General features: G+C 36.8%; 3 protein-coding genes across 4 annotated transcripts; 2 read left to right on the top strand and 1 right to left on the bottom strand.

Annotated features, from left to right (window-relative positions):
• Positions 1-3,903: 3,903 nt before the first annotated feature.
• LOC21397044 (L-cysteine desulfhydrase) lies at positions 3,904-5,905 on the top strand. The gene is made up of 2 exons (XM_024162386.1): positions 3,904-5,068; positions 5,162-5,905. Exons 1-2 carry the CDS (start codon positions 3,978-3,980, stop codon positions 5,415-5,417), a joined length of 1,347 nt encoding a protein of 448 aa, XP_024018154.1. The 5' UTR covers positions 3,904-3,977; the 3' UTR covers positions 5,418-5,905.
• Positions 5,906-8,611: 2,706 nt separating this feature from the next.
• On the top strand, positions 8,612-11,060 carry LOC21397043 (protein FAM192A). The gene is made up of 7 exons (XM_010093123.2): positions 8,612-8,742; positions 8,871-8,945; positions 9,030-9,087; positions 9,241-9,296; positions 9,711-9,773; positions 10,260-10,328; positions 10,686-11,060. The coding sequence occupies exons 1-7, from the start codon at positions 8,683-8,685 to the stop codon at positions 10,917-10,919; spliced, it is 615 nt and encodes a 204-aa protein (XP_010091425.1). The 5' UTR covers positions 8,612-8,682; the 3' UTR covers positions 10,920-11,060.
• A 1,777-nt stretch (positions 11,061-12,837) lies between these two features.
• On the bottom strand, positions 12,838-18,977 carry LOC21397042 (ABC transporter B family member 11). 2 transcript variants are annotated; one of them, XM_010093122.2, is made up of 13 exons: positions 18,827-18,977; positions 17,893-18,314; positions 17,723-17,777; positions 17,442-17,617; positions 17,097-17,318; positions 16,705-16,943; positions 16,026-16,551; positions 15,655-15,928; positions 14,650-15,530; positions 14,303-14,569; positions 13,932-14,195; positions 13,517-13,810; positions 12,838-13,363 (listed from the first exon to the last, which is right to left on the bottom strand). In XM_010093122.2, the coding sequence occupies exons 2-13, from the start codon at positions 18,253-18,255 to the stop codon at positions 13,007-13,009; spliced, it is 3,918 nt and encodes a 1,305-aa protein (XP_010091424.1). In that variant the 5' UTR covers positions 18,256-18,314; positions 18,827-18,977; the 3' UTR covers positions 12,838-13,006. The 2 variants fall into 2 exon arrangements, with proteins under 2 accessions (XP_010091424.1, XP_024018185.1); XM_024162417.1 differs by lacking the exon at positions 18,827-18,977 and adding an exon at positions 18,515-18,763.
• Between the last annotated feature and the right edge of the window lie 6,534 nt (positions 18,978-25,511).

The following is a 25,511-nucleotide window of genomic DNA, read 5'->3' as shown; positions in this document are numbered from 1 at the left end:
GAGTTGACCAAAACGTCGCCCTCGAAAAGTTAGTTAAGAATGATCAAAGTTGACTAAGTTGGCCAACTGTTCGAAAACGCGGATAAAACGTGCACTGGACAGAAAATTAAGCTGAACCAAAATAGGATAATTATTAAATAATTAATGGTTAAGATTTAAAGTAACAAAAGATTGGATGCATGAGATTTTGACATGTGGACAAAACAAAGAAGGGCAGCCAGCCAACTCTTTGTGGAAGCAATAGATATTTGTGATTTTTTTTACAAAAAGGTGTTTGAAAAGGCAAATTTTGCAAAAATTGATCCTTGCTTTTTAGGAGTCGGTTCAAGAGTGAGACTAATGCATATATTGGTCATTCTTCACATGGAAAGAAACCAGAGAGTAGCCAAGAAGAATAGAGAGAGGGAAAAAAATTTTCCAACGTGAGAAAAGAGGGTTTTAGACTAAAATCGACGGAGTAACCGAGGCATCGCGTCACCGGAGCTTGACCTTCATTTCTTAAGGTGAGTTTTCAAGGTTTTTTTTCTTGTTTTCCCTTTTCCTTTGCTGTCGTGGATGTGTAAGGAAGTATGGGAAAAAACTTTCTAGAAATAGGGATTTGCTTGAAATAGTTCAAGAGCTTGGAATCTATTGATCTAAGGTTAGATTTTTGGTTATTGAACCTTGGTTTCTAGCAATTTTTAATATAGAGAATTTTATTAGAAACGTTGAGAAAACCCTAAAACCATGATTATGATTTATAGTGTATTTGAAAGAGGAAGGATATGGTTGGTGTTTGAATGTGAAAACAATGGATAAATCGAGCTAAAGTTAGCTCAGGAAATGTAGAAAAATAAGGCGAAACTCTGCCGAAATTTAGTTTGAGAGTTTGAAGTTAAACCTAGTTTTAGTTCTGGAATTTGAGGCTAAACTTGGTTATAGTTCTAAATAGAAGTTTTAAACCATTTTCTTAGAAAAAAACACTATATAACTGTTAAAACAGTTTTGGTGTTAAACAGAAGAGTTCATTAAGAACTTGAAGTATAATCTCAAGAAGATATTTTGAGTTTGAACCTTGTTTAATAAAAAATAAGGTTATGGGGATTTGATAAACCTAGTCTTTAAATTAACAAGGTTTCGTAATCCTTTAAGGTAGAAAAGAGAAAGAAAGCCATAAATAGAGAAGTTAGACTTTTTTTTTTTTTTACAAGCTTGCTAAAATAGAATAGCAAGTGATAGTTAATCTCACACTCTTAGTGGGTGTTTATTCTCAGATACAAGAAAAGAATAGAACATACTCTTTGACAAATAGAGGATTTCACTTCCTAAAAATAGGTAAGTAGGAATTTCGCCTATAATATAAATAGATTTTAAAATGAACAGTACATATGAATTATATATGTTTGAGTACATTTAATGTTATGTATGCTATACTATGTCATACTGCATACATTTAAGCAATGCACATGAATTATACGTGTTTGAGTACATTCCATGTTATAGTATGTTATGCTATGTCATATTGCATACACCTTAATAAGTCAAGAAGAACCTATAAGAATAAACTCAGTTGAGTGCCGTACCAACCTCTGAGAGGGAGGTAACTCAGGCTCCGCAAGGGAGAAGAAAAAAATAAATAATAATGTCCTCTAAAAGGGAGGCATTCAGTTCAGTTATAATCACGGTGTCGTTGGGGACCTTGCAAACCCTCACGTCCCGATGATTGCGCGCAAGTGGTACGAGCACTCGGGCCCATCAGTAAGTAAGAGAAGTTTAGACAGTAAAACTATGATAAAACATCATAAGTCAGCATAATCAGTTCATGCATATATAGTCATGTGAACTTTCAGTTATTTTGCGAGTAATAGTTCCTACACGCTAAGCGAAAGCTCATTTCAAAGTATTTATACTGTAAGTAAGCAATCTGCACATAATGCTTGATAAACTGATGGCGAGGTAGCGGACGAGCGGAGTGAAGGTCGGGGAATGGATACCGCACGCAGTTATTTCCGCAATAGTTTAGAGTTTTAAAAAAAAGATTTTGTTAAAGATGTCTATGAACTTATATTTTGGAAGCTTGTAGTAAAATTGTTAAGCTGTGTAAACTAGCAAGATTTTGAGAAGCAAAATATACCTATATGTAAATTTATGCTTTAGAAAAGGAATTGGTTTTGAAGCATAAACCCTTTGCTATGTTCAAAAGTAGAAACCATAATTTATGTCATTATAGTAATTTAAAAAGAATGATGTAGCATTCTATATAAAAAATGAATGAAATAGTTTTTTTTAAGAGAAAGAAACTTATGCCCAGAATGCTACAGCATTCGCATAACATTTTATTTCATAATGCTCTTAGGATGCTACAACATTCGTATAGCATTTTATTTAAGTTATAGAACAAAATTCTACAACATTTTACAGTAAGCAAAAGAAAAAAAAATTTGTCTCTCAAATTTAGGGAGTTTTAGAAATTATATGTTAAAGATAGTTATAGTGACGGCCAACTCAGTAGGGTCGTCACAGGGCTGGCCCGGCCCGTCTAGCTCCATGATGGGATAGCCCAGCCCGGCCTGTAATGGGACAGTCCAGCCCGGCCCATCTATGCCCATGATATCTTTATTTTTTTTCTTTTTTTAGTAATTTTGTAAACATCTTATGTATAATTATCCTGATTGTACTCTTTTTTCCTTACTATGGTTTTGTCCCACTGGGTTTTCCTTATAAAGTTGTTATTTAATGAGACAATCGTAAATAAAATATGTCTTTTCATATTTTCATTGACTATTCAAACTTTTATATTTGTTAACTTGTTTAAAAATTAAAAAATTAAAAATTAAAAAATTAAAAATTACATGTTTAAATAGGCTGATCCATCTAAACCTATGACATGCCAAAATGAGCTAGCTCATTCAAGGCCCATGACATGACTCACGTAAAATTAGCACGTAGTGTGAACTGGAACAAGATAATTATTATACGGACTGACCCGATCTGAGTCCACAAAATTTATGAGCTCGAGTCGTCCCGGCCCACGATGCATGAGCCTAAGGAGAACGGGCCATGCCGGCCGTTCTTGCATCTCTAACTAATGACAATAACCTGAACTCAAGTACAACACGATATTAAAAAAAGAAATGTATAAAGATGTGCACTTGGTAAATGAATAAACTTGTAAAATGAAAATATCCTTACAAACAACAATAGTATAAAAATTCATTAAAAACAAGTAAAACAAGGAAATACGAGAAGTTATCAAAAAAAATCCCCCTCTCTTTAATATTTTTTTTAATTTTAGGATCCGTTTAGTTCGCTGATTCGAGTTTTTAATTTGAGTTGAGATGTAATTTTATGTGAGAACTTTTTACTGTAATAAAAAAATTAAATATAACTATTTCTAAAAATTTTTTACTATAATAAAACTTAAATTATAAACTTAAATCGGTGATGAAATAAACGAGACCTTAGTCATGAGTTTACATATTATAGGATGGAAAAATAATTGAACTTTCCTGTCAGATAAAGAACAATTAAGAGGAACAAACAAAACGCAGCAATTTCCATGAAAAAGCCAAAAAAAAAAAAAAAAAAACTTTGTTAAAAAGACGATTTTCTATTTCATTTATTTATTTTCTATTTGTTAACGTATAATGCTTTTAGTTATATTTTAATTGAATTTATTTCCTAAAGAAAAACATAAAAGGTGCATCAAGTCCACTTATTTAATTAATTTATTAAAATTTTAATTTAAATTAAGATGTAATTTTATATGAAATTTTTTTATTAAAATAAAAGAATTAAATATAATTATTTTTTAAAATTTTTTATTATAATAAAATTTAAATTTAAATTTAAATTGAGAGAATAAACGGTGCTTTATTAATTAAAAGAAAAGGAAAGTTACGGGTGTTGGACCATATAACGTAACGACACATCATACTCGTTTCAGTTGCTAACTTGCAGCAGCAGCCGCCATAGCCATAGCCATAGCCATAGTTTTCATGGAGATGGACGAAGAGCGGACGCGCAGCCCCACCAACACCAACAACAAGAACAGGATCATCTCATGGCCCGAAATCCAACAAGAGTTCTCCCACCACCAACCCTCCATCGCCCGACTCAACAACGGCAGCTTCGGCTGCTGCCCATCCTCCGTCCTCGCCGCCCACCACTCCTTCCAACTCCGCTTCCTCCGCCACCCCGACGCCTTCCACCTCCACGTCCTCCCCTCCGCCCTCCTCCGCTCCCGCACCATCCTCGCCCGCCTCATCAACGCCGACCACGTCGACCAAATCTCCCTCATCGACAACGCCACCACCGCCGCCGCCCTCGTCCTCCAACACATCTCCCGCCTCCCTCGAAACGACGCCGCCTCCGCCTCCTTCGTCGTCGTCGTCCTCGACTGCGCCTTCCAGGCCGTCAAGAAGTCTCTCCACGCCTACGTCGCCCGCGCCGGCGGCTCCGTCGTCGAGATTCATTTGCCCTTCCCCGTCCGCTCCCACCGCCAAATCATCGCCGAGTTCAGAAAGGGATTGGAGAGAGCCAAATCCCTCAATGGCGGCAAAATTAGGTTAGCGATCATCGACCACATCACCTCCATGCCCTCCGTCCTCATCCCCGTCCGCGAATTGGTCGAGATTTGCAGAGAGGAAGGCGTGGAGCAGGTCTTCGTCGACGCGGCTCATGCCCTAGGCACGGTCCCCATCGACGTCAAGGAGATCGGAGCGGATTTCTACGTCAGTAATTTACACAAATGGTTCTTCTGCCCTCCCTCCGTCGCGGTATTGTATTGCCGGGAATCGAACAACAACGTCCCTATGCCGATTGAAAGCTCTCTCTTCCTCTGGACAGGGACGAGCAGGGACTACAGCGCGCAGCTCGTGGTTCCGGCGGTTATGGAGTTCGTGAACCGCTTCGAAGGTGGAATCGAAGGGATTATGAAGCGGAACCACGACAATGTGGTTGAAATGGGGAAGATGTTGGCCAACTCTTGGGGCACCATTCTCGGCTCGCCGCCTCACATGTGCGCCAGTATGATCATGGTCGGCTTGCCTTCTAGATTATGCATTACCACCGACGACCATGCTTCCAGGCAAGGACGACATACAAGATTCTTCATGAAATTTACTCTATTATATCTAAACTTTAAAGCAGTCCTGATATTCTTTTCTATGCTTGCTTCTAGGTTGAGGACGCATTTGCGGGAGTGTTTTGGTGTAGAAGTTCCCATATATTATGACCCTGCAACCGCAAGAGATGATGATGGTGAAAGCAGAGCAGCCAGGGATGAGGACGGTGGAGTGATAACCGCTTACGCCAGGATTTCTCACCAAATCTACAACACAGTTGATGACTACCACAAGTTCCGGGACGCCATTAATCAGCTCGTAAAAGATGGAAAATTTTGCAAAATGCTTTCGACCGAAGGAGCAAAGGTATGATTAGGAATTGCTTCTTAAACGAATTTGCGGATTGACGCAACTTTAATTTGCCACCCAGCTCTCAATTTGACCATGTAATTTGATTTGAGAGGCTAGACTCGGCTTGGCTTTAGGTAGGAAAGTTAGGAATACATTCAAACAAAATGTTGGAAAAGGTGAAGCTTTCTTTTTAAAGGGATATGATTGATTTTGTTTTAAAGATACGTAGGAAAATTTTTTGGAAGAAACTCGCTATAAGTACATCCTCTTTAAAAATAGCTTGGGTGGTGTGGATTAGATTTGTTGGTTGAAAGAAGTTTTCATTTTATTAACCCACTGCGGTGATATGCATAACATGGTCTCACTCCCACCAACTGCAAGCAATGGCTAAATCCTCTTTTGGGATGCAAAAGAAGCCAGCTTGTCATGTAATTTTAAGACAATGTTGCATAATGTTGGTATCAGCAGCCTTACAATTCAAGTTGGATGGCCCTGGATCCTCTGACTTACATATTTGTCTCATGCACTACTAGTCATGGCTCTTGTGTTGAGGTTTTGCCAGTTTCATGACGATCAAGTACTAGCATGTTTGGTCCTGTCAAAAAAATACACACACACACACACACACACACACACACTAGCATGTTTGGTAAAGGGTCCCAGTTCAAATGGTTCGAGTATTTTCTCACAAAAACTTGAAGTTTGATTTAGAACATCTGGTTTGAATCCGTGAACTAAACAATGTCCTTGGTTATTATTAACAAGTCATGTGCTTCTATGTATCCTGTAATCGAATAAATGGTCAAATGTCTGCCTTTTTAAGCTATCTGCGTGATGCAGAATTTAATATTGTTTACAAGTTTGTCAGCATGTAAACTCAGTTCACTTTTGTTGTTAGTATTTGAACTTCGTACTACAGCAACTGAGTGTGCAGAACTATATTATATTTGTATATTATAGCCATGTGGTGTTTTGTTGGTTGGCTTATCAAACAAACAAGCCCCATGTTCAGGTCCACTTTACATTGTTTTATATCCACTACTTCCTTCACTTTATCGCCATTATAGAAACAAAAAAGGCTGAATGTGAATATATAACGAATCCTTCAGCAAAATAAATAAATAAATAATGACAATATCGAAACAAGGAAGGTCAGTCGTCTATTGCGACTCGCGGGAGTTTCAAGTTTGTTTCCCGCTTTTGTTGGTGAAAAATGTGTAATGGAGATAAATCTTTCATTATTCAGGGACTCCCCCCCGAAAACTTTTTATTTTTCGGCCCCCCCCCCCCCCCCCCAATGGTATACGACTTGTTTAGAGTCTTTTATGCATGAATTTATCTAGTTGACAATTGTTTATGCTTACATCCTAAGCATTTTATTTGAAGCCTTAACCAATTGGACGTTCGGTAATATGTGCTAGGTTTTTAATTTTCTTTCCTTCTTCGTCCAAATACCTGAGTTTGATTGATCGTTTCATCCACTCGAAAAGACTCAAAACTGACTCCATAAAATGTACACACCTTTTTTTTTTTTTTTTTTTTTTCCCTTTGACTGGAAATTGGAATGGTTAATTATTTACATCTTGAATTCCGCTTTAACTGCTTTCCTCCCCTTAGCCCGGTTGTCTTTAAGCTACCTAAGTGTGATTTCAGAAATCCCAAAACATCCCCATACACCAAAAAATCAAGAGAGAAATCCCCCGCATCCTATTTTTATTCATTATTTTAAGATTGACCAACTTGTCAGTACAATAATTAACTTCCTTATATACATGCGAAAACCTAAAAATCATGTCCGATTCCACTCATTCCACATTTTTCAAGGCACATCCAAAGAACCGGATGCAAGAAGCAAAATCGCCATAGAAGAATCACTTTCAAGTCAAAACTTATGTCAACCATTCTCATCAAGAAAAATTGCATTGATGATAGCCCAAAGCTCCACTTCAAATGCAAAACACTCTCCAAGAAAAATATTAAAACAACCACACACAAAACCTCGAAAATTCGTGAAAATTCCCCCACAAGCAGCCACAACAAGAGCACCTGTCGCAAATCCATCTGTATTAACCTTTAGCCATCCAGGACTACGCAAAATCCAATAAACTGGACGAACTTTAGGGCACTTAGACATATTTAGTTTGACCTGCAACCTTCGAAGAACAATCTGATCCTCATAAGAGTTAAAAGAAACCCCCAAATTAAAATAACTAGAAGCCTTCAAAGAGCTAAAAATGAGAACCATTAGCAGAATGAAAGAAAGGTTTGTACTCCTCATGACGAGCTTTCTTCCTGAAATCCCAAATCACCCAGCAACAAGTAACACAAGCAAGCAACCGAAGATTCTTAATCTGAGGAGTCACTACAGTATTGAAGCAGAGGAACAACACAAGTGTAAGTAAGTAATAGTCAAGGGAGTCTCTTCAATGAAATCCACTGTCAAAGATTTCACGTTCTAAATTGTCTCCCACCAATCACTAGAAGCCACCCAATTTAATCAAGTTAATAGAGCTAACGAGTTAATACATTCAATTAATTCTATGATCCATCACACTGGAAAAATTTTTTTTTTTTTTTTTTTTTTTTTTTTCTACTATACCATCGGCTCTCTCCGTTCATCTTCGGCCATTTTCAATTCGGTGCGACTCTCGTAACTTTAACTCCGGTGATTGAAAATCTCACCATGTCAATTTTTTATCTCCATGTTCTGCCATTCTGGGATTCTTCAACAAATAAGCGACAATACCTGAAAAGGGGACAAACATTAAAACGACAATGAATTACAAAACGACAAAAAATAAAAAAACGACGGAGAAAATATTTTTCAAGTACAACAACCTGAAAACGACCAAAAGAATACAAACGACATTAACTTGAGAACGTTATACGACATTACTGTAAAGGGTACAAACATAAAAACGACATTGAAGTGTAAAAGATAGTAAATCTCAGAAAACGACAATTCAGCAAAATTTTGAAAACGACAAAACTATTAAAACAACACAGTGTAGTCTGAACTCTGAACTCTGAACTGACTGAAGTATTTAAGGGAAATCAACTAAAAAACGAAAATAACATGGAACACGACCGTGGAATACAAACGACATCAACGAGATAAACGACGAAGAAAACAAAGAAAACGACAGCGAAATGTGAAAAAGGCTAGGAACATAATAAGGAGTACAACTAAAAGTGCAGAGCAGAGAGCAGAAGATTGGGCAGCTAACGACGTTGAGGACTGCGAATTTCTAATTTCTAATTTCCAATTTTCCAAATCGAAAGAAAGATGGCTGAAGAATCGACGCGGCCCCCCGTCAGGCTTATGAATTTCGTGTCGGAGGAGCAGGTGAATCTCATCTTTAATTTATCCTTTAATTCTCTAATTCAATTATTCATTCGTATGTTTCTTTCTTTCTATCTTATTCTTGAAGATGAAAACCCTAGAATTACAATTTTTTTGGTGTTTGGAAACAGTTAGATGAAGCAAAGAGAAGGAGAGGCGAACGCGTCGAAGATGGCACTGCCCAAAGGGATAGACCCCTTTACGAGGTCTTCTATTGTATTCTCTCTATTATTACTATCCATTCCTATCTTCTTAATCTCATAAAAACTTAATGTAAATAAATACTGCAGATTTTAAAGGAAAATAAAGACAAGAAGGACGCTGAATTCAACGAACGCTTCAAGCACAGTCAGTTCTTTTTCTTTTTTCCTTTCCTTTCCTTTTTTTTTTTCTGTTGATTTAGGATAATCAAGTTTCAGACTTTTGTTGGAAAGTAGCATAAGAATGTCAGTTTGGGTAAAATATTCATCACTCTTTTTTTTTTTTTTTTTTTTTCCGCAGGGCCTCCTAAAGCTTTGGATGACGACGAGACTGAGTTTCTTGACAAATTAGAACTTGTAAGAGAACAACTAAGATTATTGTATTTTCAGATTGTTATTAATATTACTAAGGAGAATCAATTAGAGTTGGTATGATAGATTATTAGCCCAAATTTCTGCTATTACTCGGCAACAATGAGTATCTCTTTGTGTTTATGGAAGTGTTGTTTAGATAATGCCCTGCCCTCGTTGTCTGTAAAAACTAAAACCGATGTAAGTTACATCGGTAAAAATGTCAATCTTCCACAGAAAGAACCTATATAGGTACAGTAATCACTAAGGTGGTTTTTGATATGCAATGCAGACAACGTGAGAAAGGTTGAGGTGATTGTAACTGTATGACACTTTACATTCTCCTTCTAATATGCATTACTGATTCTTTTGTTTGATTTCGTTCTTACTTCTGCTATGCCTTCATGTGTTGTGTTTCAGTCAAGGAGGGAATATGAGCAACAAGTGGCCGATGAGGAAGCCCAACAGCTTCGGAGTTTCCAAGTATATTCCTACTTATGATGATATTATCTTCTTCTTTATGTATATACATATATATATATGTATATGTATATGTATCACAATTCCTAGTCATCTAAATACAATATAATAAAGGCTATGATTTCTGCATATTGGTGCTAGCTTATGCTCTAAATGCACAATGTTGACTGTAATGACTGGCATTTAGAATCTTTGAGGAGGTTAGGGATGTTGGATTCACTTGACGGTGAACAATGCTTAAAAATATGTTGTTTGCATCCATGTTTATGCTTATTATGTATGCTTTAGGGATGTAATAAACTTCTGCGGAGTGCAGCCTAAATGTGCTGATCATTATGTTGCCCTTTTTTTTTACATAGTTATTGCCAAGCATCTTATCTTCCAAACACAGTATCCTTTGGCAGTCCCCCCTTAAAGGAATCAATGTGGTGTGTGAATCATTTCACCTTATATCATGTCAAGTCATTAATGTTTTGCTTTCCGGTTCAGGCAGCAGTAGCAGTACAGTCTATGATTGTACACGAGCTTAAGGAAACGCCTCCTGTTCCCGTAGTCCAGGTTGGTTTCTTATTTGTTTTGTTTATGTTCCGTTTGAATTTTCTCTAGGTGATTTTGCATTTACAACCCTGCAGAAACATCAAAGGTTGGTAATAGTTCATGAATGAAACAGGCTTTTAGTTGAGGGATTTATAGTTGTAGTGACCTTAACGCCTATTCAGGTAGTCTTTCCTAATGGAATGTGTGAAAAGAATGCCAGTCTCTTCTTGTTAGGCTCTTTGTGATAGGTGGGAGCTTTGGTCTTTAAATGCAACCTGTGCGTGAGGGAGAAAGAGGGAGAGTTCTGTTCTCGTCTTGTTTCTGGTGTTCGTCATTTGTAGGTGGTGGCAGCTAAATGCAATCTGTTTCTGCCTGCAGGAACAGAAGGCAGCTGGAAAGAAGAATCTTCCTGCTCGTCCCATAGGTATGATCATAAAAGTCAAGCCACAAGCAAAAAAAGCCAGGTTGGATCAGGGAGGTGTTGAAGATTCCTCAAAAACAAAGAAAACTGTCGATATCAATACAGAAGAAACTTCTCATACCGGTAGATCTAGTGATGTTGTTAAGACTGGTCTGGTTTCTTATAGTGATGGAAGTGATGAAGATGATTAGATAGTTTTGTAATTGGTATCTTTAAGGAAACATTATCGGTTTTTTGAATGACTATGTTTCTTTTTTTTATTGATATCAGGCTTTCTAAATAGACAGGGAAAAGCGGGAAAGTTTATGGGCCCGTTTAGTTCGTTGATTCAAGTTGATATGTGATTTTATGTGAGAGCTTTTTATTATAGTGAAAAAGTTAGATGTGACTGTTTTTGAAAGTTTTTTACTGTAGTAAAACTTGAATTCTAAATTCGAATCGGTGAAATGAACGAGACCTACAAGTATTCATGTCAAGATAGAAATATGCATTGAGAGAACATGTTAAGTAAAAAGTAAAATGTTAGCCTTCATAGTTCATACTGAATGAGCTTATTTTAGGACATGGCTTGTGACAAGGAGAATAACTGCGTCCTTGCAAGCTTAGTTAGCCATCTGTTCTTGATAGGACTTGAGAGACCACACAAGTGCTTGTTCATTTGCATCAAAATTCAAAAAAAATTTGAACTTAAGTTACAATTTTATTTAAGTTTATGTTCTTTTATAAAATTTAAGTTTAAACTTGAGTTTAAACTTGAGTTTTAACTTGAGTTTGGGATTAAAATCTGAGTTTAATTTCCTTTCAACTCAAGTTTCTAAATTAAAATTCAAGTTAATGAACAATATTTTTTCTATTCTTAAAAATGTTTTAACTTTTTCGTTTTAATTTCGATTGAGATAATTTTTTTTTTCTATACGTTCACAACGAAAAGACGAATAAAATTCTACTCTATTTTTATTTGGTTGATGATAAACAAAGAATTCAGCCCCGCCTAGTAGCAACAGTTTCGGGAGAAAAAGTACAAAATAAATAGATAATTCATTAAGATAGGCATCAATACCTTGTTTATACTTCAAGCAAAACATTATCTTATTGATACTCCATTATTCTAATATTATGATAATGACAATAGAATAAGTGGTTGCAGGCTAGTCTCTCGCTACATCTACACTAAATCAAATATATAAGTGGACTAGTCAAGCAAATGTAACATCGTTTATTTGTACTTGTAATTTTTTTTTATATATGTGTAAAACTCAATGTTTCGGTTGTTTTTATTAAATCGTTACACTAAAATTGAGTGTTACACATATATACAAATGATGACACACGTACATATAAAAAAAAGTTGACATTTTTTGGACTAATTTGGTTGTCGGACTTGAGACAATTCTATCCGGATTTATCATTCATTGAATTTTTCTCAAAACAATGTCACTTTCCGCGAGACGCTGATAGGGAGTGAGAGTAGCAATAGATAAGAAAAAACGGGGGAGTGGGAGGAGCCATAATAGTTCCTCCATAAGTCAGAGAGAGAGAGAGAGATCTATAATTACAATTCATGGTATAAAAAACAGTAAGAGCGACTTTTATTTGAGACTTCACCATCGGCGGAATGCACAGTGTTCTGACTTTTGGCTGTAAACTAGAAACTAAAGATAAGAGGCCCAGGGGTCTTAATCCATGTCGAATTATACTATTATACTAAAGTAGGTCTGTCTTGCCCTTTTTTTTTCTTTTTTGTTTTTCTCTTCTTTTGCGGGGTGCGGGCTTTTGGGAATTGATCTACTAATCTAAGGCGTTGCCTTTTTACATTCATTCATTCGTTCATTTGATGGGTGGTCATGGGAGTAGGAGATCTTCTTTTCATTGTTTTCAATATTATTACTTTGACTAATTCACTTTCACACTTGCAGTTGCAATGGATCCACATCCGACTTCTAAAAAGGAAGGGTCAATCGTCATTGGTGACGTCTTCTCTTTCATTTTTTAATCATATTATATTATATAACCTCAATAATTATCTTCTTGCACTCTAAAGTCAAACCTGAAGCGTCATTAAAAGTAAGATTTAGAAAAAGACCTGGTGATTGCATGAGCATTTTAATGGGACACCAATAATGCCGTTTATTGATTATTCCGTTGTTGAAGATATAGATTTACAAATGATACAAGAATAAGTACGCGTATTTTACTACATAATTTTTGATACAACAAAAAAACAAATTCAAAATTAACAAGTTCTGGCATGAGATAAAAAACGAAAACGACAGACTAATTAAACAGTGGATGCACTGGTGTGAAGTTGAACAAGAGAGGCATAAACGCCGTCCTTGATGTTAATCAAAGTTTCATGCCTGCCTTTTTCAACGATCAAACCGTTCTTGACGACCGCAATAACATCGGCATTCTTGATGGTGGATAGCCGATGAGCCACTACCACGGTGGTACGGTTAACCATCACTCTATCGAGTGCATCTTGAACCACTCGCTCCGACTCAGCATCAAGCGCACTCGTCGCCTCATCCAACAACAGTATCTTCGGGCTTTTCACGATTGCCCTTGCAATTGCCACCCTCTGTTTCTGCCCTCCCGACAATTGCACTCCTCGTTCTCCCACCGCCGTGTCATACCCCTGTGCACGTGCCACGTTCAAAACGACAACATTAATAAATCCGCCTAAAAGTGTTGAAAAAAAAGGGATCGACAACTTGAAAGAAAAGTACAAGGCTAAAGTTGTAGACTAGTGATGGACAATCGTTAATGTGTGAAATCCAAAACCAATTACCTGTTGTAGACTACTAATGAACTTGTGGGCATTGGCCAACTCAGAGGCCTCCAAAATCTCAGCCTCCGTGGCATTGCCTTCCTTGCCGTATGCAATGTTGGCGCGAATAGCGTCGTTGAACAAAACTGGCTCTTGGCTCACCAGCCCCATTTGCTGCCTCAACCACTTGAGTTTCAATCTCTGAATCTCTACTCCGTCTAGTGTTATGTGCCCTCCGTCTGGGTCATAAAATCTCTGTAGCAGTGCTACCACCGTCGATTTTCCACTGCCGCTTTCTCCAACAAGAGCAACCGTCTGAAAAGCACCCAAAAAAAACAAAAAAAAGTGTCCAAGAGCTTATTTGGTTGAAGAGAAAAGTTGAAAAAAAGATAAGCACGAAAAGACTCGTGGAAGGATTTTTACTAGAACCCAATACCTTGCCAGAATGAATAGTTAAGCTGAGATCTTTGAAAACTTGGACATCCGGCCTTAATGGATACGTAAAGCTCACATGTCGTAACTGAATTTCTCCCCTGACGTCATCTATCGTCTCTCCGGACTCATCGCTTGGATCAATCTTTGACTTCCGATCAATTAGGGAGAATATGGAAGCCGCAGCATACCTGGCTTTGCCAGAATCAGGAGCAAATGAGCTTGACTGAGAAACGCCCAAAGCTGCCAAGGTCAAAGCAAAGAAAACCTACAAACCGACATTCAGCTCATCATTAGTGTCTATCTTGACATTGAATAATAAAAGCTAGCCTAGCCTAGCGGATAAAGAAAAGAGTAGAATTCTTGTTTGGTTACCCTGAAAACGTCTGAAAATGTAGCCTTGCCAGCCTCCATGAGTTTAGATCCGGCGTAGAAACTCGTTGCATAGACGGTATATAGCAAGAAGAAAGATACTCCAAATCCAATTCCACTGATCAAGCCTTGCCTTATCCCTGTTTTCTTGGGGCCTTCGCATTTATTTTTGTACAACTCCATCACTTTCTCTTCCGCGCAGAAAGAAGACACTGTTCTTATGCTCCCCACTGCATCATTTGCTACTTGACTCGCCTCCTCGTACATCGCCTGCAAAACATAACAACATTAGTGATAAACAGTTTTTTTTTTCCCACCTAACTCATTAGTTTAAAAGCGAGCACGCATACCTTTGCATCTGCGCTGAACCCTTTCATGAACTTAATCTGAACATATCCATTGACTCCAATAAGAGGAAGCAAGATGAGAACGATAAAAGCCAACTGCCAACATGCTTGAAAGGCAATAATAAGACCCGCCAATGCTGATGCACTGTTCTCAACCAGCAGCCCAAGTGCATCTCCAACTAGAGCGCGCACAGATGCTGCATCAGCAGAGAGCCTTGAACCAATCACACCGCTCGAATGATCCGACTCATCAAACCATCCCACTTCCATGTTCACCACTTTCTCAAAACACATCACTCTTATGCGTTGAATTAACTTGTTCCCAGCAACGGCAAAGAAGTAGCCTCTTGCTGGGATTGCCAGAAATCCGACAATTCCAAGAACTACAAACATAAGGGACCAAAAGTTTGCATCATCCTCCTGCTCATCAGCCGGCTCATACAATACCTTTATGACAGTGGAAAGAAGCAGACCGAAAATTGGCATTATAACCCCATTAACAATTGCAGCCACAGCTCCCATCAGAAGCACAAGTATCTCAGGCTTGTTAAGAGCTGCGAGGCGGAGGAGTGAGATCTTTGGAAGATCTTCCGCTGCTTTTGCAGGGGTTGCTTCTGGATCGGGCAATGCAGTATCATGGATGCCGGTAGGTAGACCAAAAGAGACAGAAAATGAGTGGCGGCTGCTATTTCCTACAGATGATCCTCGACTGATAGATCGCATGAATGACCCTCTTTGGCTTGATTGTCTAAGGGATTCCGTAGAAGTAATCTCCGCTTTGTTTTGATCGCCGATGACTTGTTTAGTCTCCTTGTTAACTTCTTGCAAGCGTATAAGCTGTGAGTAAGCGCCGTTGGGGTCCTTGACTAGTTCCGAGTGTGAGCCTGATCAGTTCACAATATGTTCATAAGTGACGTGACACAACAAATTAAGGCAGCAAAGTGCAAAGTATCTAATCTAGTGGTCATGGAATGCATTATGCAGGACTAGGAAAAAGAAAAGCTATACCCTTTTCAACCATCTTTCCTCTATGGATGACGGCAATCATATCAGCATTCCTCACAGTGCTCAAACGGTGAGCAACAATGACAGTAGTTCTGTTGACCATAATTCTGTCTAATGCTTCTTGCACTATCCTTTCGGATTCTGCGTCCAGTGCACTCGTTGCTTCATCAAGAAGCAAAATCCGCGGGTCTTTCAGAATTGCTCTGGCTATGGCAACTCTCTGTTTTTGACCTCCAGAGAGCTGAGTCCCGTGTTCGCCTACCATGGTATCAAGTCCCTGAGAAACGTTTGAAATTTCTCGTGTAAGCTTACTAAAATCTTAAAGATGTGAAACGAAACTCAAGTGCAATAAAATTTTGATAAGAAGTTAGAACCTGAGGTAATTTATCAATGAACTTAGCAGCATTTGCGAGTTCGGCCGCTGCTCTAATCTCTTCAAGAGTTGCGCCTTCCTTTCCGTACGCAATGTTTTCCTTAATAGAGGAAGCAAACAACACAGGTTCCTGGCTGACAAGACCGATTTTCCCTCGAATCCATCTAAGCTGTAACTCCTTCAAGTTGATGCCATCTATCAAAACTTCACCGGCTTGTGGATCGTAGAATCGCTCGATGAGACTAATGACCGTGGACTTGCCACTTCCACTCTCTCCGACCAAAGCTGCAGTGGTGCCACTGGGGATAGAAAGCGAGAATCCGCTGAATATTTGCTCCTCCGGTCTTGTTGGATAACTAAAATTGACCTCTCTTAACTCAATATCTCCGCGAATATCTTCCAATATCTTTCCACTATCGTCATAAGCATCAATCTCTGGCTTCCTATGGATAGTCTCAAACATCTTAAATGCTGCAGCTTGACCAGAAGCAAATGCACTCAGGCAAGGAGATGTCTGCCCCAGCGACCTGACTCATCCCCAAGGCAAACATTGTTTGTTTGCACATATAAAAAAAAAAAAAGTCAATAAATAAATTGTATCTTATTACTATTATTTATTAATTAAAAAAAAAGGGAAATAAAATTAAATTGGAGTTTCTACTTCATCTTCTTCTTCTTACATAGATCCGGTCAAGACAGCAACAATAACGTTGATAACATCACCCCCAGTATATCCTTTTTCTCTAATCATCTTAGAACCAAACCATATAGCCAATGCATAACTGCAAAAGACGAGCAACATAATCATGCCAAGACCGAGTCCAGCAGCTGTGCCTTCAAAAACACCAGATTTGTAAGCGCTAACAAGAAATTTGGTGTAATTTGATATTGCTTGTTTCTCCCCGGTGAATGATGCAACCTAGATAAGATAGACAACAAAGTTATCATTTCATGGTTGATTGTCATGATAATATATGTCTGCATTTGGCTTCGAGTGAAAATAGAGAGAGTAATTATCTTAAACAAACAAACAAGATATCGTATTATCTTTAGGAAAGGGAAGGTGACATACTGTTCTGATGGAGCCAATGGTCTGCTCAACAACAGTTGATGCTTTTGCATAAGCATTTTGGCTGCGGGACGCCATCTTAGTCATGAATACAGCCATGGACGCGCCGGCAATAACCATGAGAGGGATAGAGGACATCATAACGAGGGTGAGAAGCCACCCTTTGTAAAACGCTACTGAAAATCCTCCAATAAATGTGACTATCAACTGTATAAATTTCCCAACCTGAAATAAAAAATTGATTGCAATTAATTAATAGTTAGCTCCTGAAATCTTAATCTTTTTTTTTTTTTTTGGTAAGTGAATAGTGAATAGTGGTGAGGCAGCAAAGCATGTTTTTTCTTTCACCTTCTCTCCCATGGCGTCTTGTATGAGAACGGTGTCGCCGGACATCCTGCCAACGACCTCTCCTGTATTGGTTTCCTTGTCAAAGAAAGCAACATCTTGTCTTAATATTGTTTTCAAATATAAACCCCTGAGTCTTGAAGCTTGTCTCTCCCCTGTAACCATCCAGCAAGCCACCTCTGACAATTTTTGACAAAAACAAACAGAAACACAAATTTCATAAATACACACACGACTCATGAGACACAAACAAAAACAGAATCCATTGACAACTAACTACTTACGGAGAAACGCTACGACAAGAGCCGCCACTGCCAAGTACACAAATTTCAGAGCCACCTATATTCAACACAAGATTAGTTTAGAGGGGATAAGTTTTTTACTACCATCAAAAAATCAATATGAGTTTTCAATTTCATAGTACCAAACAAGGCCTAAAGATTGGTTTTCTTACCTTGGCAACCTTATCAACTGTCTCTTTGTTGTTGTCTTGGTTGCTTCCAAAGGCATTAATCAGTTCACCAAGAAGGATAGTCATATAGGGCATAGTCAATCCATTTCCAACAGCGCCAATGATGCCGAAGATCATCAACCAAACATCGGTTCTATCCGCGAAGGAGAAGAGCTTAAGATATGGAACTTTCTGATCAGCTGTTTTCTTCTTCTCTGCCTCCGACTCCGAGGCTTCTTGTTCATCTCCATTTCTCTCAGGGGTATTCTGCGCTTCTTCTACGTTGACTTTGGACGTGCCTTCTTCCTGCACATTTATGTCATCACCGCCGCTGCCGCCGCCCCTCGTCCCATTCTCTACTGCCATGGCTCAACCGTCTAACAAATTTGATCCAAACCTATCAAGCTACTTCTCTCTATATCCGCCTGCAGAAGCATATATAAGCGGAGTTAGTCAGCCAAAATGGTTTAACCACTGGACTATTCTCCGATCCGACATCAATAAAATGTCAAATTAAGCAGAAAAGTAAACGAGTAATTCCAAATAAAGAAGAAAATAAACAACAACAAAGCAAAAGCAAAAGCTGACCAAGTACAAAAGAAAATAAAAATCTTAAAATTTCAACCAATTGATTTAACTCCAACACCCATGTTTGCTCTCCAAGTATGTATGACACTCAATGCAGCCATAGAGAAAGGGGGGAAAAAAATGTAAAAGTTGTTCTTTATGTTTCAGAGAAGACACATACAAGCAGTGGAGGAATATATCCACGACAGAAAAAGAAAGAAAACAAATTTCGATGAAGATCCAGGCCGGACAGAGAGGACAAAAGGTAAAAGAAACTTAATCAGAAACTCTGCAAATCAAATCCAAATCACAGAAACAATTGATATTGAACAACATAAGCCAAAAGCATAAAGACGAAAAAGAACAATACATTTATTATGGAGTAATAGTACGAGAAACCCAGATGCCAAAAGGAGCAAAAAGAAAGAACAAGTGATATTTGTTGTCGAAAATTTCCTTCCCTAGAAAGATCAAAAGGGATGTGTTTGGTTGCTTCACTTATTGAGCCTTTTCTTTTTCCAGACTAGATGCTCTGTTCTCGGGTCCTTTTTTGTACATTATTTATATAATTTGGATTAGATGCGGTACGTCATTGCTTAAAGCCCAAGCATCTTTTGTTTTGTTGTAACTTGCAACGTTTTTAGCACTTGTGGCACCTGAATTTTTCTACCTATTAACTTCAAATATTACTGAAAACTAAACAAGTTTTTTAGAAAATTCAATACCAATTTATGAACTAATTGCTTAAAAATAGTAACTTTTCACGTGTTAAAATGTCAAATTACAAGAAGTCTATCACTATGGGGTAGAAGAAGAGTTAAAATATTCGTGCATATTTCTGAACAAATTTCATCACGATTAAAAAATGGTTTCAAACTTGTTATTGTAATTCTCCAAAAATATATTTTGTTGTAATTCTATTCATAATTTTTTAATCTCAACGACTGAAATTGGTTGTTATTGTTATTGTAATTCTCCAAAAATATATTTTGTTGTAATTCTATTCATAATTTTTTAATCTCAACAACTGAAATTAGTTGTTATTCTGAAGGAAAAACTTTCAGAAATTAAAGAGAGACTATTAAAAAAATTAAGGGCATAAATGGCAAAAACGAGGTAATAGTATATTAATATAATAAATAATAGTAATATATATAATAATATAAACAGGAAAGAATAGCTAGCTGTTCCCGCTGGTCAAAGCGGCCAGCCTTTCCTTGAAACTTTGTTTATTCCCATGCTCGCAGCACAATTTAAGTTTTGTTCACTTCACATATAATATTTTTTTAGAATGTTTAATTATAATAAAAAAATTAAACGTGATATTTTTAAAAAAAATATTAATTGTAAAATTTTAAAATTAAAAACTTAAATTTATAAAATGGATGAGATCTTAATTAATTTTTAAAAAATAAAACTCAATTTTTGCATTATCTTCTTGGAATGAGCGAATTTCTACCGTCTCTTTTTGTCTTCTTCCTTCCCATCCCTTGCGTCCATATTAATTGTTTACTAATTTTCTTTTGCAGCCCTTCTTTTTTGAAAAATTACTATAATTCTTTTCCTTGTTGGAAATGAAAGGATGGTTTTGAAGCTTTCAGGTTCCAAACGGTAACAACCCTCAGGATTGAAGTTAAGGTGATGTTTGGTAGAGGGATTCATTCCCTGATTCGAATTATGATTCGTAGTTAGTTATAGTATTTTCTCTCACAAAAAATACACGTAAATCGAAAATGATTCTAATCACATGGTTCTAATCCATGAACTAAATGGACTCTAACTAAATGGACTCTAAGAGTGGCAATTCATTTTACGTATTGTGTTCGTATCGTATTTTAATCATTTTTTTTAATTTATAGTAAACTTTAACACAATCTGTGACACAAATTTTTTTAAAAAATGCAATACAAACACGACACAACCACTTTATAGGTTGATACGACGTGACATGAAAATGACTCGTGATACGAAATTGACATGTAAACTCAAAATTGACACAAAAATTGTATACTTTTATTTAATTTTTTATATATTAGAAATAATTTAAAATTCATAACATACTAAAATACAATAACATCTATTAAAACTAAGCAAATAATAGTTTAAGATTTTGAATATAACTATTATGATATCACAAGTTCATAATAAAATTAAAAATATGTAATGAAAAATATATGTATTTTTTAGCTTTTTACAATTCTCGTGTTGTGTTCGGGTTAGGCGGGTCCAACCCGAAAGTTGACTCGTGTTTTTCGTGTTAATTTCATGTCAACCCAATTCTGACCCGAACCTCTTTTTTCTCAACCCTAACTGGCGAAATTCGTATCGTTTTCGAGTCATATTATCATGCCGTGACTCATTTTGCAGGCCATAATTCAGGCATCAACAAGACTTGAAGATGATAATTGCCTTTTTTTCTAAGGTTCCGTTCATTTTACCGATTTAAGTTTAGAATTTAAGTTTTGCTATAGTAAAAAGCTTTCATAAACAGTCACGTCTAACTTTTTGTTACAGTAAAAAACTCTCATATAAAGTCACATCTCAACTTAAATTAAAATTTTAAATCAGTGAGCTAAACGGCATTGATTCAAAAAAAAAATAAAAAATAAAAACTTCTCCTTTTAATGGTAATAGTTGCGTATAATTCTTTTCAAAAAGAAAAAGTTGCTTATAATTCATTTGAATAAAAAAAAAAGTCATAGGAGGCCAAGTGGCCAACTCAGAAACGTTGTCCGCTTAAACGTGAAGGCCAAGTGTGGATTCGCACATGGATATCAACTATCAAAGCTCAATAAAAAGTCAAATAATATAGCAAAAAATAAAAATAAAAATAATTCAAACTTGTCACCTCATCATATTTGTTTATAATCCATGTCTAAGGAAAAAAGCAAAATATTTTTGACTCTAAAACTTGGTTGGTGGACCTTCAAGCGGTTGGGTTTGTCTTTTCCTTTTTTTTTTCTTTTTTTTTTTGGGGGTAGAAATTGTGTATTTCCTTTGCTAATTTAGCAGCTAGGAGTCTCGTGTATAGCAAATGACCAAACAATCCATTTGCTTTTCACTGCAGAGGTCTATCAATTAGCATGATTAGGGGGTAAACTGCTTTCATAAACAAAAATAAATATCTTCTAATTGATTGTGCTTTAGACTATATGAGTTGGGATGTTGATAAGTAGCGTTAATATTTTGCTAGACAAAATAAAACCGACGCTACCACATGTGACGAATAGAAAACTTACATGCTAATTAATCAAATGACTCTCTAGAAGCCTGATTTCCAGGGTCAACCTAATTAGTTGTATTATTGAAGTCATATGTCATTCATTTCCCACTACTCTTTAGCAAAAAGACAATTATTATTGTATTTCAGCCACACACACAAAAAAAAAGACAACTATTATTCTATGATATGATAAATCCTTAAAAAAATAAAAAATAAAAAAGATAACATTATTTTATTTTATGATACTAGTTTTGTAATATGCTCGTACATATTATCATGTTGCAGACACTTAAAAAGTTATTATTTATTGAATAATAAGAAATTTATTTATACAACTATTTAAAGATTTTTGTATTTATCTTAAAAAAAGTGTAAAAAATAAGAGACATTTAAAAAAATATTTTAACCAACCAAAAATTAATAGGAACACATATAAAAAATACTCTCATAAAATTAAAGCGAGAAATAATATATTTTTAAAAAACACACAAAAAATTAAAATATAAAAAAATCATAAAAAAATAAAAATAAAAAAAGAAATAAATTGAGGGACTGCCACGTAACAACTTCATAAAAAAGAATTTTTACTCCTTTATAGGATTAATTTCAAAAATTCTCCCTGAACTATGCCCCTTGTAACATTGTGCTCATGAATTTTAAAACGTAACGTCCTCTTTTCACGAACTTTGTTCTGTTAACAAGTTTTTTCCTTCTGTTACAATGAGTGACGGAATTGTCACGTGTCACTTATTTAGTGAGAATTGAAAGCGTACTTACGCTTATACCTAGAGATGTCAAATGGGTCGGGACGTCCATGGATGGCCTGACCCAATCCGTAATAGTGCTAGATTCGGCACGACCCGGTACGCTACTGTTACGGGTCGTGCCGGCCTGGCACGTGTAATGTGCTAGGGCTGGGCCTGGGCTTCTCAGCCCGCAGACCTAGCCCGTGAAGGCCTGCGGCCCGGCCCAAGCCCAGTTCGACCCAAGCCCGAATTCAGCCCGGCCCAGGCCTGCGAAACGGCCCATTCTAAATGTTATCGTTGGGCCCTTCGTGGGGCCAAAGGTCGGCTCATGACGTGCCTCCCATTAGGCCCGTCACAGGCCACCCATTGGGCCCACGAAGGGCCTAACGTTAACAATCCAAAAATGGCCCAAAAAATCCCCTATAAATACCCCTTAATTCCACCCTAAATCCCACACAACAATTCACTCTCAACTTCTCATCTCACTCTCATTCTATCTCTCATCTTGTCTCTTTGATTTTGATTCTAATCTTTTTTTCTCGTGATCACTCATTTTCTTGCTCTTTCATTTACAAAGTTCAAGTTCAATCAATTTCCAGAAAATGGTCGCATCAAACTTTCCTGATTTTACTGCTCTTCCTGAGCTTGGTGATGAGGCTTTTTTAGGATGAAATGATGCCGCCCAACCTTACCCCCACTGAACCAGAAAATGCTCCGGTAGATAATGATTCAGTGCACAACGAGGAAGCTGGAGAACGCAGCAGGGGAAAAAGACCGTGAACTTCCCGGCATGGCAGCATTTCACCGAGGAGCCCCGGCCAAATCCAAAAACAGGTGAAATGGAAATTCGTGCGATATGTAAATATTGTAAAAAATAATTTTCTAATAAAAAGGGTAGGGGTACTGGTCATCTGGATAGACATTGGAAAGTATGTCTACCGTTGCACTAAGGTGGGAGTGTGGACTCTCGCCAACAAACACTATCACTTACATCACAAGGGTTACAAAATTTTACATACGATGCACAACGTGCTCGTGAGGCACTAGCTAAATTTCTAGCTTGTGCCGAATTGCCTCTTTCTTTTGTAGATGATGCGTCATTCAAAAAATTCATCCAGACGACCTTCTGCCCACAATTTAAACAGGTAAGTAGAAACACAACTCGTTCTGATTACATGAAAGTGTTTTAAGCAATAAGACAATCTTTTGTTGATAATTTTATGACTTTTAATGCTACTGTCTCTTGCACTTTTGATCTATGGGAGGGGTGCAATAAAACTGGATATTTATGTGTCACGACGCATTATGTTGATGACGAATGGGTTTTACAAAAATGAATAATTAGTTTTCATTTATGTCCATATCCTCATAACGCATCATCTAGTTTTGGTACAATAATGGAACTTTTTGGGTTTTATGGGATAGAAGATAAAGTTTTAACTATTACTTTTGATAATGCGTGAGCTAACACGACTGCAATTAACATGTTTAAACGTAGTTTGAAATCAGTGTTTGGAGGGGGGGGGGAGATTTTTCATCAACGGTGTGCATGTCACATAATTAATTTAATAGTTCATGTAGGAATTGAACATATTTCATTTAATCTAACAAATATTATAGAATATTTATCATTCATATCTAGTTCTCGAGCTCAGCTCCAAGAATTCAAACAATATTGCAGGAACAGTCAGATGCGCCCAAGAAAGTTTCGAACTGACGTGAGACATAGGTGGAATTCCACCTATTTAATGTTGAAGGCAACACTCACGTATTCACAGCTTATCAAGATGTATGTAAACAAAAGAACGATCAACTTTTAATTTTCGATACAAATTGGCAGATTGGTGAGTATTTTTTTAAATTTCTAGAAGTTTTTTACAATGCCACTGAATTACTTTTTGGAGTTTATTATCCTACTGCACATTTAGCTTTACATTAACTATTTAATATTTCAGAAAATAAATTTAAAATTTATTGGTCAAGTTGTCCTATGTTATATGCATTGGCAACCGTTTTAGATCTTAGGTGCGGAGTAGATGAGACTGACTCATTGATGACTGCTACATCAGAAAATTTAGGAATAGATATGCAACTAACTATTACTGACGCTAAAAGAATGTTAGAAAATGTATTTAGTTTGTATGAAGCAAAATACGACACATGTCAAAAAGAACAGAGAACTTCGACGTCAACTAGCAGTTCAGGGCCAAAAGGATCGTCGTGGAGTTTCTTGAAGAAGAAAAAGAAAACGGTAGGATCGTCTGTTGGTTGCCGAATCGAATTCGGCGGCAGAAGCGTGGTAGGAAAACAGTGGATCGTGTATAACAAAAATTTCATAAAACTTTTGAGATACTCTATAGATTATATTAATTTATGCACGAATAAATTAATCACATTAATTTATATGATTCAAGGATCAACCGAAAAAATACCTGGTAGCCGACTCGGATGATAACTTGAATTTCTTTGACCACGAACAGTCCTTGCTCCAAGCTTTGTGTTTAGAATACCAAAGTCTTCCACGTCAATTCCTTGATTCTACGTAGACGTGTGTGTGGGCACACGTGAGACAAAACAGGTTTCTGAAACACTCGAATTTCCATAAACACCAACGCATGCACGATGTGAAATTTTTGGAGAAAAATTTTTGCTATCTTTTTTTTTCTTGCTATGAGAATTTCGGCCACAACAATTAGGGCTGAATAAGATATATCAAAAATTGTCTCTACAATTTTCTATCTTTCTCATATTTAAAGAGTAGAAGTCAAACTTCAAAATAGAATCAAATCCTCATCTCCAATTTTGAATTTGGAACAAAAAATCCCTTCCCCTTATCCACAAGGTGGCCGGCCACACTCTAGGGTTTTATCCCTGTGTGTGGTGCCTATCTCAGATAGGGAAGGAAGAGATTTTATCCTTTATCCAGTAGTCCAATTTTAATTCAGATTCAAATTCGAATTTAAGTCAAACTTAAATTAATTTGAATTCTAAATTGAACAACTTATCAAATAAGTTTAAAAGGATAAATTTAAATTATGTTCACAATTCAAATTCAAATTTAAATAATCACATTATTTAAATAATAA

The sequence above is a fragment of the Morus notabilis genome, unplaced genomic scaffold (assembly GCF_000414095.1).
Source record: "Morus notabilis unplaced genomic scaffold, ASM41409v2 Scaffold498, whole genome shotgun sequence".
In the NCBI taxonomy this organism is placed as follows: Eukaryota; Viridiplantae; Streptophyta; class Magnoliopsida; order Rosales; family Moraceae; genus Morus; species Morus notabilis.
The sequence above is the reverse complement of the archived record's forward strand: the minus strand, read 5'-3'. Positions and strand labels throughout refer to the sequence as shown.

What these genes read in the sequence shown, in the direction of transcription:
- LOC21397043 (XM_010093123.2), top strand. Translation starts at nt 8,683, where the DNA reads ATGGCTGAAGAATCGACGCGGCCCCCCGTCAGGCTTATGAATTTCGTG. An exon ending in CAACGAACGCTTCAAGCACA is followed by an intron (nt 9,088 to 9,240) that starts GTCAGTTCTTTT and finishes TTTTTTCCGCAG; the next exon opens with GGCCTCCTAAAGCTTTGGAT. An exon ending in CTCCTGTTCCCGTAGTCCAG is followed by an intron (nt 10,329 to 10,685) that starts GTTGGTTTCTTA and finishes TTCTGCCTGCAG; the next exon opens with GAACAGAAGGCAGCTGGAAA.
- LOC21397042 (XM_010093122.2), bottom strand. Translation starts at nt 18,255, where the DNA reads ATGGCAGTAGAGAATGGGACGAGGGGCGGCGGCAGCGGCGGTGATGAC. An exon ending in TCATTGATAAATTACCTCAG is followed by an intron (nt 15,929 to 16,025) that starts GTTCTAACTTCT and finishes AACGTTTCTCAG; the next exon opens with GGACTTGATACCATGGTAGG. An exon ending in CATTTTCAGACGTTTTCAGG is followed by an intron (nt 14,196 to 14,302) that starts GTAACCAAACAA and finishes GTCGGTTTGTAG; the next exon opens with GTTTTCTTTGCTTTGACCTT.
- LOC21397044 (XM_024162386.1), top strand. Translation starts at nt 3,978, where the DNA reads ATGGAGATGGACGAAGAGCGGACGCGCAGCCCCACCAACACCAACAAC. An exon ending in ACCGACGACCATGCTTCCAG is followed by an intron (nt 5,069 to 5,161) that starts GCAAGGACGACA and finishes GCTTGCTTCTAG; the next exon opens with GTTGAGGACGCATTTGCGGG.